At 35.3% G+C, this 16632-nt stretch overlaps 5 protein-coding genes across 5 annotated transcripts in view; 1 reads left to right on the top strand and 4 right to left on the bottom strand.

Moving 5' to 3' along the window:
• LOC100180161 (protein RFT1 homolog) overlaps nt 1-4709 on the bottom strand; it is a 7140-nt gene extending 2431 nt beyond the window's left edge. The window contains exons 1-9 of the mRNA XM_026839091.1: nt 4595-4709; nt 2801-2940; nt 2388-2483; nt 1746-2037; nt 1354-1576; nt 919-1012; nt 474-561; nt 276-414; nt 1-23 (exon numbers count right to left, since the gene is read on the bottom strand). Of these exons, the coding sequence (XP_026694892.1) occupies nt 1-23; nt 276-414; nt 474-561; nt 919-1012; nt 1354-1576; nt 1746-2037; nt 2388-2483; nt 2801-2940; nt 4595-4672 (1173 nt within the window). The 5' untranslated portion in view covers nt 4673-4709. The remainder of the gene's footprint in view (nt 24-275; nt 415-473; nt 562-918; nt 1013-1353; nt 1577-1745; nt 2038-2387; nt 2484-2800; nt 2941-4594) is intronic.
• On the bottom strand, nt 2947-4587 carry LOC108950430 (probable inactive tRNA-specific adenosine deaminase-like protein 3). Its single transcript, XM_018816159.2, has one exon. The coding sequence runs from the start codon at nt 4491-4493 to the stop codon at nt 3330-3332; it is 1164 nt and encodes a 387-aa protein (XP_018671704.1). The 5' UTR covers nt 4494-4587; the 3' UTR covers nt 2947-3329.
• Nucleotides 4710-4713: 4 nt separating the features above from the next.
• On the bottom strand, nt 4714-8305 carry LOC100186440 (general transcription factor IIF subunit 1). Its single transcript, XM_002119656.4, has 4 exons — nt 8059-8305; nt 7546-7662; nt 5790-6789; nt 4714-5416 (listed from the first exon to the last, which is right to left on the bottom strand). Exons 1-4 carry the CDS (start codon nt 8155-8157, stop codon nt 5019-5021), a joined length of 1614 nt encoding a protein of 537 aa, XP_002119692.1. The 5' UTR covers nt 8158-8305; the 3' UTR covers nt 4714-5018.
• Nucleotides 8306-8593: 288 nt separating this feature from the next.
• Nucleotides 8594-11853, top strand: LOC100181680 (tafazzin-like). Its single transcript, XM_002120107.5, has 5 exons — nt 8594-8873; nt 9351-9505; nt 10049-10179; nt 10844-10965; nt 11350-11853. The coding sequence occupies exons 1-5, from the start codon at nt 8675-8677 to the stop codon at nt 11523-11525; spliced, it is 783 nt and encodes a 260-aa protein (XP_002120143.1). The 5' UTR covers nt 8594-8674; the 3' UTR covers nt 11526-11853.
• LOC100184059 (protein arginine N-methyltransferase 6) lies at nt 11566-16264 on the bottom strand. The gene is made up of 6 exons (XM_002120440.3): nt 15998-16264; nt 15521-15634; nt 15082-15242; nt 14251-14425; nt 13684-13830; nt 11566-12906 (listed from the first exon to the last, which is right to left on the bottom strand). Exons 1-6 carry the CDS (start codon nt 16220-16222, stop codon nt 12298-12300), a joined length of 1431 nt encoding a protein of 476 aa, XP_002120476.1. The 5' UTR covers nt 16223-16264; the 3' UTR covers nt 11566-12297.
• Nucleotides 16265-16632: the final 368 nt, after the last annotated feature.

The following is a 16632-nucleotide window of genomic DNA, read 5'->3' as shown; positions in this document are numbered from 1 at the left end:
GTTCAACAGCATTGGCCCGGGTCCTGTGTTATACAGATTGCATTATCCATTATAATATGAAGTAGGGTGGGGAAAGATGGGACACCTTTACATTCTATTTACTCGTCCCATTTGGTAGTAAACAAAGAACATTCAAGGAATTATAAAACCGTATCCTCACGACTCCCATATAGACCGCTGTTAATTGTTTAAATCATGATCGGAATATTTGGATATTATGTGGTAAAGGTGTCCCGTCTTCCCCCACCCTACTATACACCAATTTCAACAATTACCTGAGCTGAGGGTGGATCCTCCATACAGATCAAGCAGCAAATGAGAATAAGGGACACCAAACGAAAGAATAACAGCTCCAACAATCACTACTAGCCTAAGCAAACAACTAAAAACTTTTGTGACGGCGACAATTTCCTCCTGTGCTTAAAAAATCAACTTTTTAGACATTTCAAGGAATACGAGACACCTCTGTTTACCAATGGTTGCTGTTTAGATTCAGCTCCTCTCTTTAAAGTTTTGGCAAAAAATAAATAAAAACTTTCTTCTATCGGAAGGAAAATGAACCTGAAAAAAAATTATGAAATATGTATGTGGACAATTAAGCCATCCAAATCGAAAAAAAAATTCCAAAAATATAATCACCCACAAAGTAATATACTTGGTAATTTGTAAGCTGGCACGAGGTGTATGAAACAGAACAACCGTGTTATAACGACGGTCATTTTTCCCCATGCGAGGATAAATAAGTTATTTATTTATTACATGGTGGTAACTCATAAGCTGCCACGGGGTGTATGAAACAGAACACCGATGTTCGTTGCCCATGCGAGGATAAACAAGTTACATACGTGGTAACTCATAAAGTTACATTCACTCAAACCAGTGCTTCCTAATTAAACCCCATATTTTGAGTTGAAATACCTTGCTACAAGTGATCCAAGGTTATTTATGACATCATAAACCCCTTGGTCAGCGAAAGAAAGCACATTGAGAATTGTCATGACGTATCTTTCACCTGAAATATAAAACAAACATTGTAACATTAGTTATATTCACTTTTGTCTGAAATTAATTTTTTTTTGTTTTTTCTATAGGCTATATATATATAAGTTTTATACTTTTACTGTATGTAAATTTTGACATACACAAAAGAATGTAAAATCCCTTTGTGCCTGCGTAGCAATGAAAGCTTTTTGCTGTACACAATCTTACTATTTTGTATTTCCAATGTGTATGGACTTTTTGGCAAAGGTAGTTTACCAAATTTTGCGTGCGCTCAAAAAAATGAAAACTGTTTTGTATAACAACCAAAAATTCTGAGTTCGACTATTTTAAACAATCTTTAGTTACTATTACCTTCTGTTAAAATTTGTTTCAAGACAGACTGCTTAAAAAAGCTCAATGAAAGCTTTGCAGTTAAAGAATCAATTAGGTTTTCCCCTTCGTTTGAATCGAACTGCGGAAACAGCTGCTCCACATTATGAAGAGGAAAATCATCAGATTGTTTGGATTTCTTTGACTTTATGAACCAGATGAAATATCCATAATATGCACAGATGTACGTGATCGAGAATGAAACCTAAACAATAATTTATAGAGCTTGTTTCATTTATGTATTTATTTATAATTGTGCAGTATGGAAACGTAAGCCGTTATAACACAGGTGTTCTGTTTCATACACCTCATGCCCGCTTACAAGTTACCACGATGATACTTGATTTAAATTTACCATAAAAAACATTACACACCTGTGCAATACAGAAGGAAACAAGCCCCCACTGTGGAAAAGCAACAACCAGAGACACCGTAACCAAACACTTGATAAGAATAGCAAGTCCCTCAGCCACAACTTTTAACTTAACAAATAGAAATACTTGTGCGAGCACCCATAGTGGTTCAGCTATGAGTTCAACACATGCGCAACACCCAAATATAACGACTGCCAATGGGTAGTGAGGTATCTCTGCTGGGTCAGGATTTTCAAACAAGTTGCGCCAACAGTATACCAAGATTATTGTCCATACTATGCCTACAGGAACCCTGGGAATAAATGAATGTAACTTATTTATATGTTGTTAAGTGTCTTGCCCAAGGACACATTCGTCCGCAATGGTAGCAGAGACGAGCCTTGAAACCTTAGGAGAAAGAATGAATAAATGTAGCTTTAGTTATCCTTGCGTGGCGGGCAACGACAGTCGTTATAACACGGGTGTTCTGTTTCATACACCTCGTGCCCACTTACAAGTTACCACATTTGTAAGTTTTACTTTATAGTTTTTTTTATGTATGGCTGATCAATTACACAAGCCATAAGCAACTACTGGGTTGGAGCAATTGCTTTACCTTGCCCAAGGAAAAAAAAAGATGTTGTATATATATTTTCTACTTACATGCACCAGAGTAGATTTATTGTTTGCTTCCATTTAACTTTCTTTTTAATATCTTTCTCACCAACAGCTCCATCATCTCTTGAACTTAAACAAGCTCTGTATGATATATTGAAGAAAGTTGAATTTTCAACATACGTAACTTAATTTCTATTTATTTTTCGAAAACAATATTGAAGATCATGTTGTTGAAAGAACGAAGAGAAGGGAAGGAAACCAATAGGAAAATGGCAGTTGTTAAATTACAGGATAATTATATTAGCCCTATACTTTTAATTCAGTGCTCGCTCACTCGATTTATCTTTGCGTTGCTGGAAAACGACAGTTGTTATAACACGGTGTTCATACATTTCGTGCCCACTTATGAGTTACCATAAATGTTACCATAAAACCTTCAACAAGTTTAAACAACTTACCTTCGAAATGCTTCCCTTGACATAAACAATATCGTGGAGTAAAGAAGTAGTAACCGTACGTTGACAACACCCAGTGTTTCCTTGGTGACATGTCTCAGAACAAATGCATTCAATATGAATGTTAGCACCCGAAACGACAACTAAAACATTAAAAGTTTAATTATATCTTGTTTCCTTCTCTTTGATTTTTTAAATAACATGATTTTTGCAACCGTATTCAAAAAGATAAACCATCATTATTCATTATTATTAGAATTTTTTAAAATCTTCAATAAACCAAAACAATAAAATTCACATTATAAATTGTCGTTAAAAATCTTAATGAAATAGAATGTAAATACACTGTAGTCCATAGGCGCCAAACCTAGGGAGGCAGGGTAGACAGGCCAACCCTGAAATGTTCTACACTGCATTAACTGGTAAACATTACAAGTTTACAACCAATAAGTTAAATTGGTTTTATATAACTGTGTGCCTACCTACCCCTGCCTCCCCTGTGTTTTAAAAAGATTGGTGCCTGTGCTACAGGTTACAACTTTGCACATTTGTTCTCTAAAACCCCTTTAAATACTACAAACCTATGATTTAATTCTTTCATAGCGTTTAACTTGTAAGCGCTACCAAAACCCCCTCTCTGGCATTCAACTCCATAAAACACTCGCTTTATACGAGAATGAAGCAGCGCCATACAACACATAACACATGGCTCTCTCGTAACATACAAAGTTAAATCAGTGCAAATATAACTTGACTTGTCCTTTTCAGTGTTTTTTGATGATAATAACTCAAAATACAAGCCCTCTCCAGGTTTTTCCTTTAAAAGATTGCTATAAGTATAACACCCTCCACCTTGCGTGTGAGCCACCAAGTCTATCGCAACCATAACCGCATGGTTCAACGGATGAGCAACATTTACACCCGTCGTAATTTCACACGGTATGTTTCTCAAGTCAAACGTGGTTGCAATTACTGTGTTTGTCTTTGAATCCACTACAACAACCCCAACGTTCTCTGCAGGTTGCAAGTTGTTTGCTGACTTAGCAGTCTGTATTGCAGTTTCCATATGACATTCAATAACTCGATAATCAGCTTCTGTGAATAACGAACAGTCAACCAACTGAGTAATTGATTTATTTTCATGGAACGAAATCGGCCAATACTGTTTTCCTAAATTAAACTGCTCCCTTGTCAAAGGTATAGCAGACGGAACTTGAACAATCTCAACTTTCGATAAATAACTTTTCACCATCTTAAAAGCATCAAGGTCCAGCAGTGGGTTCTTGTTATCATGTATACAGGACTTAACAAGCTCCACCTCATGGGCATGTCGAGCAGAAACGAACACTAAAACCTGCAAGTAGCATCCACTTTGCGTTGTAACTTTCCGCATTCTTTTAACATGCTGCAAACCAGTAAATGGGTAATTTTCATGGAGAAACTTTAACACAGCTGAGGCATGTTTCTTATCAACTAAAACACACGCTACTGAATCAACAAGTTTTAAAGCACCAACACACGGCTTGTACTCGTCCCCTAAAACAGCTGTAAGATTCCAACTTCTTTGCTTGGGCAAGACAGTTTTTGTATCATCAGAGTTAGATTGAGAATCAACTTTTTCCATCAAATTACACGACGAAGCGATAACTTTTTCATATTTTCTTCGTTTGACAGAAGGCTGGTCCTCATTTTTCATTTCCAAATTTTTAGAAAAATACTTAAACAAAATCAAAGACTTGTGAACAAGTTTAACTATATTTTAGTTTCTATATAACTATACAGTGATAAACCCTTTACCTGTAATAACATGTTGTAAGATGCCAGTTTTGACGCACTTGCCAAAACAGTGTTTATATCCTTGTTTGATTTTGACATTTTTTCAGTATTTACTAAAATATTAAACACAACCTGTTGAACTAGAAATAAAGAAAAAATGCGGAATATTAGATTACAGTTACCACAAAGACATTATTAGTATTCGCATTAAAATTTTTGAATCTTTGGTCTATAAATTTAAAGCCATTAATTCTCAATGAAGAAGGAATTGTTAACACGGGTGTTTTGTAAGATGTTTAAATACAAACTGTAGGCAGTACAAAGTAGTTTAGGGCAGTTTCTAAATGTACTTTATCCTAAATATCTTGTCTAATTAAAATCAGGATAATCCAATGAGCCTACAAATAAAACATAGCAAAAGTAATTACAGAGATTCATATTTAGTTCAAGTTTCGCGCAAGAATAAATGCATTTTTCCATTGGTTTGTATTTTCTGTGGGTTTAACTTCCGTAAAATCATTGCTACTTTCTCAACAATTTGTTCGCTACTTAACCCGACATTCTTCTTCTTAAACTTTTTAAGTAAGTCCTTGGTGGTGATTGGTTTATGGGTGAGATACTTCTTCACTGTCTCCTCAGTTATACCATGTGGTGAGGCATCTTTGCTTGGTGTTGTCTTGCCAGAACTGGCTTGTGAGGTTTTCTGTCGTTTCACCGACACCCCGTCCTGCTTGCTAGTAGAAGCACCTCGCTTACCAAGCATGGAAGACGCGAGAGGAGATTGACGACCAGTCTCTAACTTCCTTTTCACACTTTGCAAATCAGATTTTGAGCTATGAGCACCTGAATAAATATGTTTATATTTATTGTTGAAAATCAGTAAGATGTTTCTCCTTCTGGGGCCATAAAACCATACAAAATGTAAGCTTAAACAGCGGCAGTATTGCCAGACACCATTGTAATTGTGTTTTCTTAATACAGTTTCCTAATTACAGGTGCCAAGCATATTTTGTTCTTGGACAGTGGATGTTGTGCAGTGTCGCATGTCATGTGACTGAGATTAAGGCCACAGTTAGCTCATTACCCAAAGGTGCTAACACAACAGTAAATTATGTTAAAACAATAAACTATAAGTTAACTATACAAAACCCCAATTTGTTCAGACCCCCAATGTATCACCAAACACAATCAATAATAATAACCATCAAACCTTTACCTGTAAGTTCTGCAGTTGGAGTAGAAGACCTGCTGTTACTTTTGCTTCCTTTACTCCCTTTATCTTTAGGAGGTGTTTTCCTTCTTTGCATGAACAGCGCACTCTTCGAGAGGGATTCTTCCTCGTCAATATCACTCGCTGAATCTTCCGACGAACCACTGTTATCGCTCCCCTTTGGCTGCTTTGTTGTTCCCGCACTTTTATCGTTTTCCTTCTCATTCTTCGCCGCTTCTTCCTCGTCACTGCTTGAGGATTCTTCCAACTCATCAACTCCGTGAGGAGCAACACGGGAGTCATTCTCCTCTTCATCTTGATCACTACTAACATCACTTGCATACGCAACCTCCGTCCCTTCGTGCTCTCCATCATCTGAATCTTCCAACGCTTCCTCCTGCTCATTCTCAGAATCTTCTTTTTTCTTCTTAACAGTTTTACTCTTCTTCTTCTTTTTCCCGCTGTCACTTCCACCATCGCTGTCACTACTGCTCCCACTCATATACATATCCAGATCCTCATCATCGTGAATTACAAGATCATTTTCTTCCTTTTTAATCTTCTTAAGGATCTTAATGTTCCCCTTTCCTCCTGTCTCATCCTCATTAACTCCGGCCTCCTCATCATTTATATGAAGTCTCTTTCTTGCCATGTAGTTTAAATGATTCACGATTTTATCCCTTTTATCCCAAGCTGCTTCAGCTTCTTCATCAGTCAACGTTCGATGTTGGATCTTGCGATTAAAATTATGCCAATCTTCAACTGGGTACGCCTCAAAAGTAAAATCCGGTCTCTGTGTGAACACAAAGTACATCGAGCCCTCCCCAATCCCCCCTTCTTTCTTTCCAGTGTAATCCTTGGTAACGAGCTTTGGTTTAATATCCCCTGATTTATTGAACTTTTTCTTATCATTTTTGTCCACCTCTGGTGTAACTGCTGAAAGATTCCAGGGTTGGTTTTCGACGACAAATTTCTTTCTTTTCATTCCATATTTTAATTTCCTTGCCTAAAAAGAAATATAATATTCATGTTAAACATTTTTCAAATATATTTATTCTTGAATATCAAAACATGAACAAACATCCATAGATATATATATATATATATTCATTTAAAACAATGCAAAAATAAAACAATTTTATATTTGGCATAAAAATCGTAGTGTATTTCCGATGTTTCGTCCGCCATCTAGCAAGACTTCATCAGGGAATGTAACACAACATACATGGGAGCAAAACATTAAAGAAAAGGGCAAGAAACTTAAAGGTGGCATATACCTCTTCTGGAGTAATGGGCCAAACCTGGCCTAAATCCTCAGGCCTTAAGGATCTCACCCATATAGAAGAGAAACTTTAAAAATAAGCTGGGGTTACATTAGTATTCAGGCTGTTGGCAACCACCATTTTGGGCCGAATCTGACCCCAGTCTACAGAGTATGGCAGTTCCTGACAAGAACTTGCACGTGCAAGACGGTTATTTTTCGCGTGCGCGCGTGTTATTATTAAAAATCTGCGTGCAAAGCATGTACATTTTCAAGCCACGTTAGGAAATTTTACTTAATTTAATACGTATTTCTTTCTTTGTTTAATTAATTGGCGTGCGTGGGACAAATTGTGGCGTGCATCACCAAAAGTCTGTAAAAAAATCGCGCGTGCACCTGCCATACTCTGCAGTCTGGATTTGACCTAAATCCTCAAGTAATATAAACAAAAATATTATCAAGTAATATAAATTTGTGCCAAGTAGGCTATCCTATAAATACCTCTTCTCTCTGTTTCCTTCCATATTCACTCCCAGCACCAAACTCCGGATAAACTTCTTCTTCTTCGTACGTCTTCTTTCCCCGCATATCACGAACCAATGTTGCTTCAGCCCATTTCTAAATAATGTGAATATATTACAGATTGAAATTTAGTAAATATATTTATGTACAAGAGTAAACGTAGGCACTAACCTAGGGTGGCAGGGTAGGCACACACACACATTGCCCACCCTGTGTTTTAAAAAGTTGGCATATTTGTCAGGTTTAAATTTGACTTACCAAAAATTTTATTTATCTTTTTAAATTCAGTAGCGAAGATCAAATTAAACAAAACAATAAACAGAAAAAAATTAGGTATAAAATGACAAATACACGAAGGTTACAAACATATATACATTTAATTGAAATATAGAAGCAGGGCCCCTAAACTTATAAATATAACTGGCTGTTATTATTAGTAGTTTTAAGTTCAGTAAAAATGTGTAATGTATTAGCATAATGTTAAATACGCACCCGAATATCGACTTTATCGCTAGCATTAAATCTCATGACGTTGTATTTCTTGGGAACATGTTTTGGAACCCGTACCATGTATTCGTCGACGTGGGCCATAACTTAAACCTTTGCTGATTTGTACGCCTTAAAAATGTTGTGTTATCTGGTTACTATGTTTTGTGCTTGAATCAGATTGTTCGTATTATGCTATACAATAAACGCGAAGCAGAAAGATTAAGCCAAGAACGAAGGAACTACGAAGCTTTTATACAGCTGACCACGGAAAAGAAAAAAGTTTTTTGGGGGACAAAACCACGTGACGACGTGAGCGTACCCGTGGCAATAAATACGCTTTGCCTTTTCTGTATGGTGTGTACTCGTACAACGATAAACTGATACATTATACCTATATGTATGATAGGTATACATAATTAAGCTTTTCTTTGTTGAATTATTAAGATATCGTGTACAAAACGCTAAATGTTTGGACATCTATGTTTCGAAAGTTTCAAGGGGAAGTCCCCTACGCTATTATTTTCGTTTACTATATAAAATATATATACGACTGTAATATTGTTGTTTTTTCAGTATGGAGAACTTATAATATAAAGTTTTGCAGTTAAAACCGAAACCAATGCCTAAAGATTTAAAGTGGCCATTCCCTGCTCACCCTGTCCCTGTTTGGTGGCGGTGGTCCAGCTTTTCCGTGGTCGCTTCAGTTTCACTCATGAGCAAGTTTTGGTTTTCTTATATGAACACACTTAAAATACACGGGGCGGAAAAGTTACACAAAGCAGTTTTCAATCGACCAGCGACCAATAGCTTAATAACAGGTTAGTAAATATAACTAAAGTTTCAAAGAAAAAAATCATAAACAATCACCCACGAAGGTACACTAAGTATATGGTAACTTATATGAAAGTGGGCACGAGGTGTATGAGATATAACACCTGTGCTATAACTTTACATATAGTTGAAACACCATAACTTGTTAAGATGATATATAGCTTTACAACAAATATGCAAAAGTCACATTAAAATACATTGCATATGTAGCGACCTGGCTTATTTTCTTTCAATTAAATGTGAATGTTTTTAACTGTAAGCATGTTTTAAAAACTGTTGTTTTGTCGCTGTATCATGTCGTTTGTTTTAAATCTTTGCTATCATAATCAAAGAGACAAATAAAGTTATTATTATAATATGTGTATAATAGCAGGAACCAGGTGTGTTCTTCCTGAAAGATGATGATAAATATATAACAGATTAACACTATAAGTGACATTCATGCATTCAACTTTACTCAACAGTATCAAACCATCATTGTTGTGTGGATGATGCATTACTATGCGCTGCTTTACCTTGGTCTGCAGCTTTTAAAACAAATAGTTTCCGATGGACACTCGGTGCAAAAGACATCTGTTTCACTAAAACTTGGCACAACTATTTCTTTGGCATGGGAAAGGTTTGTATTTCCATAATGAGTTAGATAACAAGACACTTAGCAGGAAAATCTAATGGTATAGTCGGGTGGGGTAAGACAGGACACCTTTAGCACATAATATCCAAATATTCTGATCATGTTTTAAACAATTAACAACTGTCTATATGGGAGTCCTGAGAATACGGTTTTATAATTCTTTGAATGTTCTTTGTTTACTACAAATAACTACTACCAAATGGGACTAGAATATAGAACGAAAAAGTGTCCCATTTTCCTCACCCTACAATATCTAACCGAATGCCAAATGAAATGCTCGTCCTTTAAGATCACAAACAAACAATTGCCAGAAGATCTCTTTCACAATTACCCTTTCATATGTTATCTGCTATAACTACTAACCCATATAACCACTGTAACTCCTAACACCCACCTCCAACCCATATAACCTCCAACACTTTTCACCAGATTAATGTGTAACGTACGGGAGGTTTATTCACCAGTGCCACAAACCAATATCTTAATAATTGTATAGCAACACCATAATGACCACTACTCTAATTACAGATAATACCACTAGGCCGAGGTGAGGGCGTATTTCAACGTGGAATGGACTTTGCGATCGATCGACTGAACAACAACGAGTGGATTCATATTTTTCCAGAAGGTCGAGTCAACATGGACAAATCATGGATAAGGTTTTAACATTTATAAAAAACTTTTGCAACATTTTGTCTAGCGCACAATGGTTATGTAGAGCAATACATCAATACATGTATTGAGACCTGATGCTGCTACCATTGTTTGCTTATTGGTCCTTTAACAAGACACCTATTAATAATTGCTCCAACCCTTTGTTCTTTATGAGTTATCTAAACTGTCAGGCAAACAAACAGGCACCCACTAAGTTACATACAACTTGTAAGCTGCCATAAGGTGTATGAAACATAACACCCGTGTTGTAACAACTGTCATTGCGCCGTCATGCGAGGATAAAGCAAGTTACATACGTGGTAACTCGTAAGCGAGCACGAGGTGTATGAAACATAACACCCGTGTTATAATGACTGTCATTGCCCTGCCCCTGCATGAGAGGATAAATAAGTTACATACATGGTAACTTGTAAGTGGGCACAAGGTTTATGAAACATAACAGATAACACCCATGTTGTAACAACTGTCATTGCCCCGTCATGCAAGGATAAGTAAGTTACATACATGGCAACTTGTAAGCGGGCACGAGGTGTGTGAAACAGAACACCCATATTAAAACGGCGATCATTGCCCACCAAAAGATAAATAAGTTAGGCTACATTCATCGACTAAATATTCATATTACCAAGCTTTGTTATGTTCAATTAGATTCAAATGGGGAGTAGGAAGGTTGATCAATGATTGTCATCGCGTTCCAACCGTGCTACCATTCTATCATGTAGGTTCTGACACTGTGTTACCCAACGAGAAACCTTACGTTCCAAATATACGTAAGTCAATGCCTCCTTCTGCATAATTTATATTGAATAAAATTTTAATCCCTTGTATGTGAATAAAATGGTATGCATGGCCCTGTATTTACAGACAGTTAATTGGTATTCGGTAACATGCGTGAAGTGTATGAAACAGAACACCCGTGTTATAACAAATGCCTTTGTCCTGCCACGCAAAGATAAAAATTTTACATATGTGGTAACTGGTAAGCGGGCACGAGGTGTATGAAACAGGACACCTGTGTTAACTTATAAGACTGTCATTTTTCTGTCATGCCAGAATAAAACAAGTTACATTCCTTGATTCAAGACTAGTTTTATGTATAACATGTTTTTTTTTAACCTTAAATTAGTTTACTATTTCAATTTGCATTAACGCAGGCAAGAAAGTGACAGTTCTAATTGGTGATCCTTTAAACGTGGAACATCATTTAAACTGGTGTAGAGAGAAAGGCATGAACGCAACTGAGATTCGGAGAGTACTTACCACTTTTCTTCAAGAAGAAATAGAGAAATTAAGACTACCTGCAACTCAACTGCATGAAATGACATCATAGAATTTAATAACACCACAAACCTTGCTATGCAATATGTTTATGAATGTCAGTGTTTTAAATATTTCATTTGGTTGCTTACGCGTTTTTGGACAAAACTGTATTATTAATTTAAATCTGTTAATTGAAAAATCTATGGAATTTTTAAAATTACTTTAGGTTACCACATGGAACTTAGGCCAAAGCTACACTTCATACACTTGGTGGATTTGGTTACCCCAAAGTACTAATTTTAAACTTTGTCTATTATGGGTGGGGTCCTGGGTCAGATTTGGCCGTTACCCCAACCCTCAGAAAACTCTCATGATCAATTCAATACAAATTTTATACACAAAAAAATGCAGCAGTGGTGTAACATAAAATAATGGCAGTACAAAAACAAACAAAGATGACATTTCTTAGAACAGAACCCCCACGCAACAGTGAAATGTGTAAACACAGACATTGAGTGACATATACAAATATTTCCTACTTTAAAAACTTATAAAACCAATTGACCTAAGTTTTCTATACAACATGCAGTTTAGGCACATGTTCATGCATACATCACAATATTGTTATTTGCAATGATATAAAATGAGGGCTCGACCTTAGATATGCTAGGCATAAAAATTTCTTAAAATGATTTGTACTTTTAAAGTACACAAGATTTTTGCTCAATCATAAAATAATTATTTTATTTTTGATTAAAAATAACTCATTTATTTTTTAATTAATAATTATTGTTTAATTTTTTAATCAAAAATAATTATTACAGCCCGTTTTTACGTAAAACCTAACAGGTTTTAATTTCCTCATCTTTGTTCTTGGGAAGTTCATACCCCATGAAATAAGACTTGTTTACCTCACCACCCCCATCTACACTGCATGTTAGCTTAATGTTGAGAAACCTATGGTTATCCTTGCATGGTCGCATCTCAAGCGTTCCTTCTAGTTGCGAGTCCTGTACAACTTGAACTTCGTTATTCAAATAGAGAAGAGATTGCTTCCAGTGAGTTTCAGGCTTGTAGGGAGATGTAGAAAGCAGGACAGGATATCCAAGACCTGCCTTTGCTACACTTGGTTTAAGTATATTATCATTAGACAGTTCATCTTTATGATTAAGTGTATCATCCTCTGTGTTTTGGGCAATGTTTGAACCATGCAAAGTAGGAATGACTCCGTTTATCTCTGAGTGTTTGTTCTGTTCCACACAGCCATGCAATTCTTCTATCTCATTCTCACTTCCAGCAACTCTGCCATTTATTTCATCGGAAACTGGATCAGAATTTTGCCCAGTTTCATTTTCTTGTGACAAATCGCTTACATTAGTGGCAGTGGTGTTTCCATTACTCATGGCAACATCATGGGCTGGGAATAAGACATCAAACCACAAGGCAAATCCCTGTAGATTGAAAAGGGAAATTCATTTAACATTAAATTTGTGTTATAATTTTGCTATAGAATGAAATAGTTTTTTTTTGTTATTAATTTATCTTTAAAAGTATTAAATGTATTGTAAAATTAGAAACTTATTTCTGTAATATTACTGTTGTCACTAAAAATAAATTTAAACTCATGATTATGTAAATACCAATTTTTTAAACCATTAATTAAAAAATATCCTGACTAATGGCGTAATCCCGTGTTCAAGTTTAAATATGTTATTATTAACTTTGATTAAACAATTTTAAGATACGACAGCCCAGGCACCATATGGTAATTGGACAAATTTCTAACAAACATAATAAATGCATTATAAAAGTAAACTTAAAAATATAAAATTTATATCAAAGTTTCGGAAGTCAATATTTGTCATGTTCAAGCTAGGGATGCACATTACAGAATAATTAGGTATTCTAGGATATCCTAGAATACTTTATTTCGAATCTAGAATTTCGAATCTTTTTATATTTATAGGAAAAAATCATTTTACCCACAAAAGTCAGTTTATTGACTCTTTCATAGCAGCCTTGTTGGGTCATGAGCTGTAAAATGATCAAAAATTGTACTATTGGGAAGCCTATATTCAAGTTCAAATATGTCATTCCCAATTTTGATTAAATTATTCTGCCATATGACATACAGGCATCATATGCCACGCGAGGCAAATTTTTGGCAGACAGCAGCGAGACATTGCCTTCTATGAATAATTAATTACTGTTGGAACCTGACCACTTACCTGGAAATCTGCGATGCCAAAGCTGTTGAATTTAAATTTGTGTTGGACGAGTTGTACGTCTGCATGCGATACTTTTAGCAAGTCAAACTGCACCACTAGTTGTGGGTGGGATAAAACGTTTTCGCATGATATAGTTTTTACCATTACCTGTAATTGCAAGAAGGCTGTTATATGAAAATTAAAAAGAATGAACTTTAAAGAATTGGCTTGATGAAATGGTACGGAATGTGCATGTATATTGACTAAACAAATATTTTACAAACAACACAAAACATGATGGAATTTGAAAACATACAGTTATTTTAACTAATGATGAATCTTGATACAGTTACAACTTATAAACTAAAAAAGTTAAAAATGAATTGTAGTCTATGAGATATGTTTCGCATAAAATGACATCATAATTCTTTTGTTTAAACAGAATCATATTCTATATGAATATTATTGTATTTGTATATTGTAGAACGTGATCCTAAATGTTATATCTTTACAAGAATCATTAAACTTTATAGACACTGGATCAGGACCAGATTCAGGTAATTCATCACAGAAAAATGACCTGCTTACATCTTTGGAAATAGAGCTTCTAGCAAATGGTAGAATACAAGACATATCCACGCCATACACTTCTTCCATGTCGTTCCAGAAATTTACTTTTTCCACCGTAATCTCGTCGTCACAGATCGGGGCAAAATACAACGCAGCAGCTGAAGGCAACATAAGTCCCCCTGGTTTCAACCACCTGTGGATTCGACACAATACACAAAGCAAATTATAACACAATGAATCAGCATGGTGACACATTGGGGACAAATGGCGTGCCGTCTGTTCATGTAAACGGTAAGAATTCAACCAAAATTTAAACCTAATGCAAAAAATATAAAATATAAATTTTAACAAACAATTTTACATTTTTGTTCAAACAAATCAAACCCCTATAATGTATAAAATATATATATATATACTTACAAATTCAACCATAAATTAATTAAGTCTCAATGCTGTTTAACAATAATTTGTGAATAAAATTCATTCTTTTTAATGAAGACTCTTTAATTTATTTGAATTTCTTCTTATTGATATTTACTACTGTACTAGCTTTTGGTTAAATGAGTAGGAATATTCCAGAAGTAGACAAATGTCGTATTCAATTGTATTAGAATAGACCAACATAAAACATAATTTAATAAAATTTATTAACAATCAAATCATTACTGTTGAAATGCAAATATTTTTTTAAATATTATCTTTGGAAACAGATACAAACAATTATGTTTAAATTTTATATTATTAATAACAAATACTCAATTTGTCTCTTCGATTACGATAGCGAAGATTAAAAAATATTTAAGACGAAAACAGGACATAGCGACATACATTAAAGAAAGAAACGTTTACCTGTCTCTTGCTGTAATAACAGATGACAGCATGGATTCATACAGCAAGCAATATCCCATCCATTCACTGACGATAACGTCAACTTTTTCAGGAAGAAACGCATCTTCAAGCAGACATTGCATCACAACAATTTGATCGGATAAACCATTCAACTCAACAACCTGTAAAGAAATGAGTTTTCGCTAATATTGCTCCAACCCAGTGGTCACTAATGCCAATGGGTTGTCTAAATTGTCAGTAATAGAGAAAACATCACCCACAAAGTTATATTTGTAGTAACTCGCAAGCAGGCACGAAGTGTATGAAACAGAACACCCATGTTATAACGACTGTTATTGCCCCGCCATGTGAGCTTAAATAAGTTACATTCATTCAATCAACATTATCTGCATTTAACCTGTACAAACAACAAGCGTTCAAAAGACATAAGTTATTTCACCTTCTTAGCTTGCTTGGCGATGTTGCTTGCTTCGATTGCATAAACTTTTTTCGCCCCCGCTTGAGCACAAAAGCAACTTAATATTCCAGTTCCTGCCCCAACATCAAGAACAACCTGGTAATACAAAAAATACCTCACATATAAAACAAAATGTAAGCCCATATAGGACAAACTGTTGCTTACATTCATATGTGATAACTTGTAAGCTGCTAAGAGGTGTTTGAAACAGAACACCCGTGTTTAACCGCTGTCAATTTATGTCCATTCGAAGTTAAAGTAAATTACATTTACTCAGAATTTATACAATATATAATGCTTGTATTTTCACTCTTCTGGCTGAAATTTTGGCTAAAAGCGGGCTAAATGGAATACATATATATATATGTGTGTATATATGTAGGCTATTAAATACTTTTGCCTGTCAATATCCAAAAAGTATATCACGTTTTTAACGTTACAGGCAAATCAACAGCATACCTTATCTTTGAGGGATTGGTAGCAATTAAAAATTGCTTTTTTGTATGTGTTTGTTCGTACGTCATCACCCAGCATTTCTTCGTGTACGGTAATATCGGCGTACGATTCAAAATACGACTTGTCGGACCCGCCGTTACTTAAACGGGATCTTTTTGCTTTGAATTCTCCAGCCATTCTAAGACTTGATGATAAAAACTTACGACTAAATAAGCGACCGTAACGCATTTACTTAATAATCCTAATCATGTCTAAGCTAGAAATAAATACAGTTTGGTAAAATAGAGCGAAAGCTTTAACTAAAAAACTATCCGTTGGTGTATCTGAGCCAAATTATACGAATAAACTTTATTTTGCAGAAATCGTCTACCTGCGAATACGCCGAACGGTTGTTGAACCGCCGTGTTATAAAAAACTTTGTGAAATGCTAATTCTCTGGTATACTGGAACTTAACCTAATATACATTAACGGATTAAACGCAAACTATTACATAAGGTTTATAAGGACATTCTTTACCAGAAAAAGTCAGGGGCGTAATGGTCACGTGGTTATTTTTTTCCCAGGGCCGTGACGTAGTTCAACTTAGGGAAAGTACCTTGAACAGATGTTGTTGAAAAGTGGTGGAAATTTTTTGTGA

This window comes from Ciona intestinalis, unplaced genomic scaffold (assembly GCF_000224145.3).
Source record: "Ciona intestinalis unplaced genomic scaffold, KH HT000150.2, whole genome shotgun sequence".
Taxonomy (NCBI): Eukaryota; Metazoa; Chordata; class Ascidiacea; order Phlebobranchia; family Cionidae; genus Ciona; species Ciona intestinalis.
This window is presented reverse-complemented; position numbering and strand designations above follow the sequence as displayed.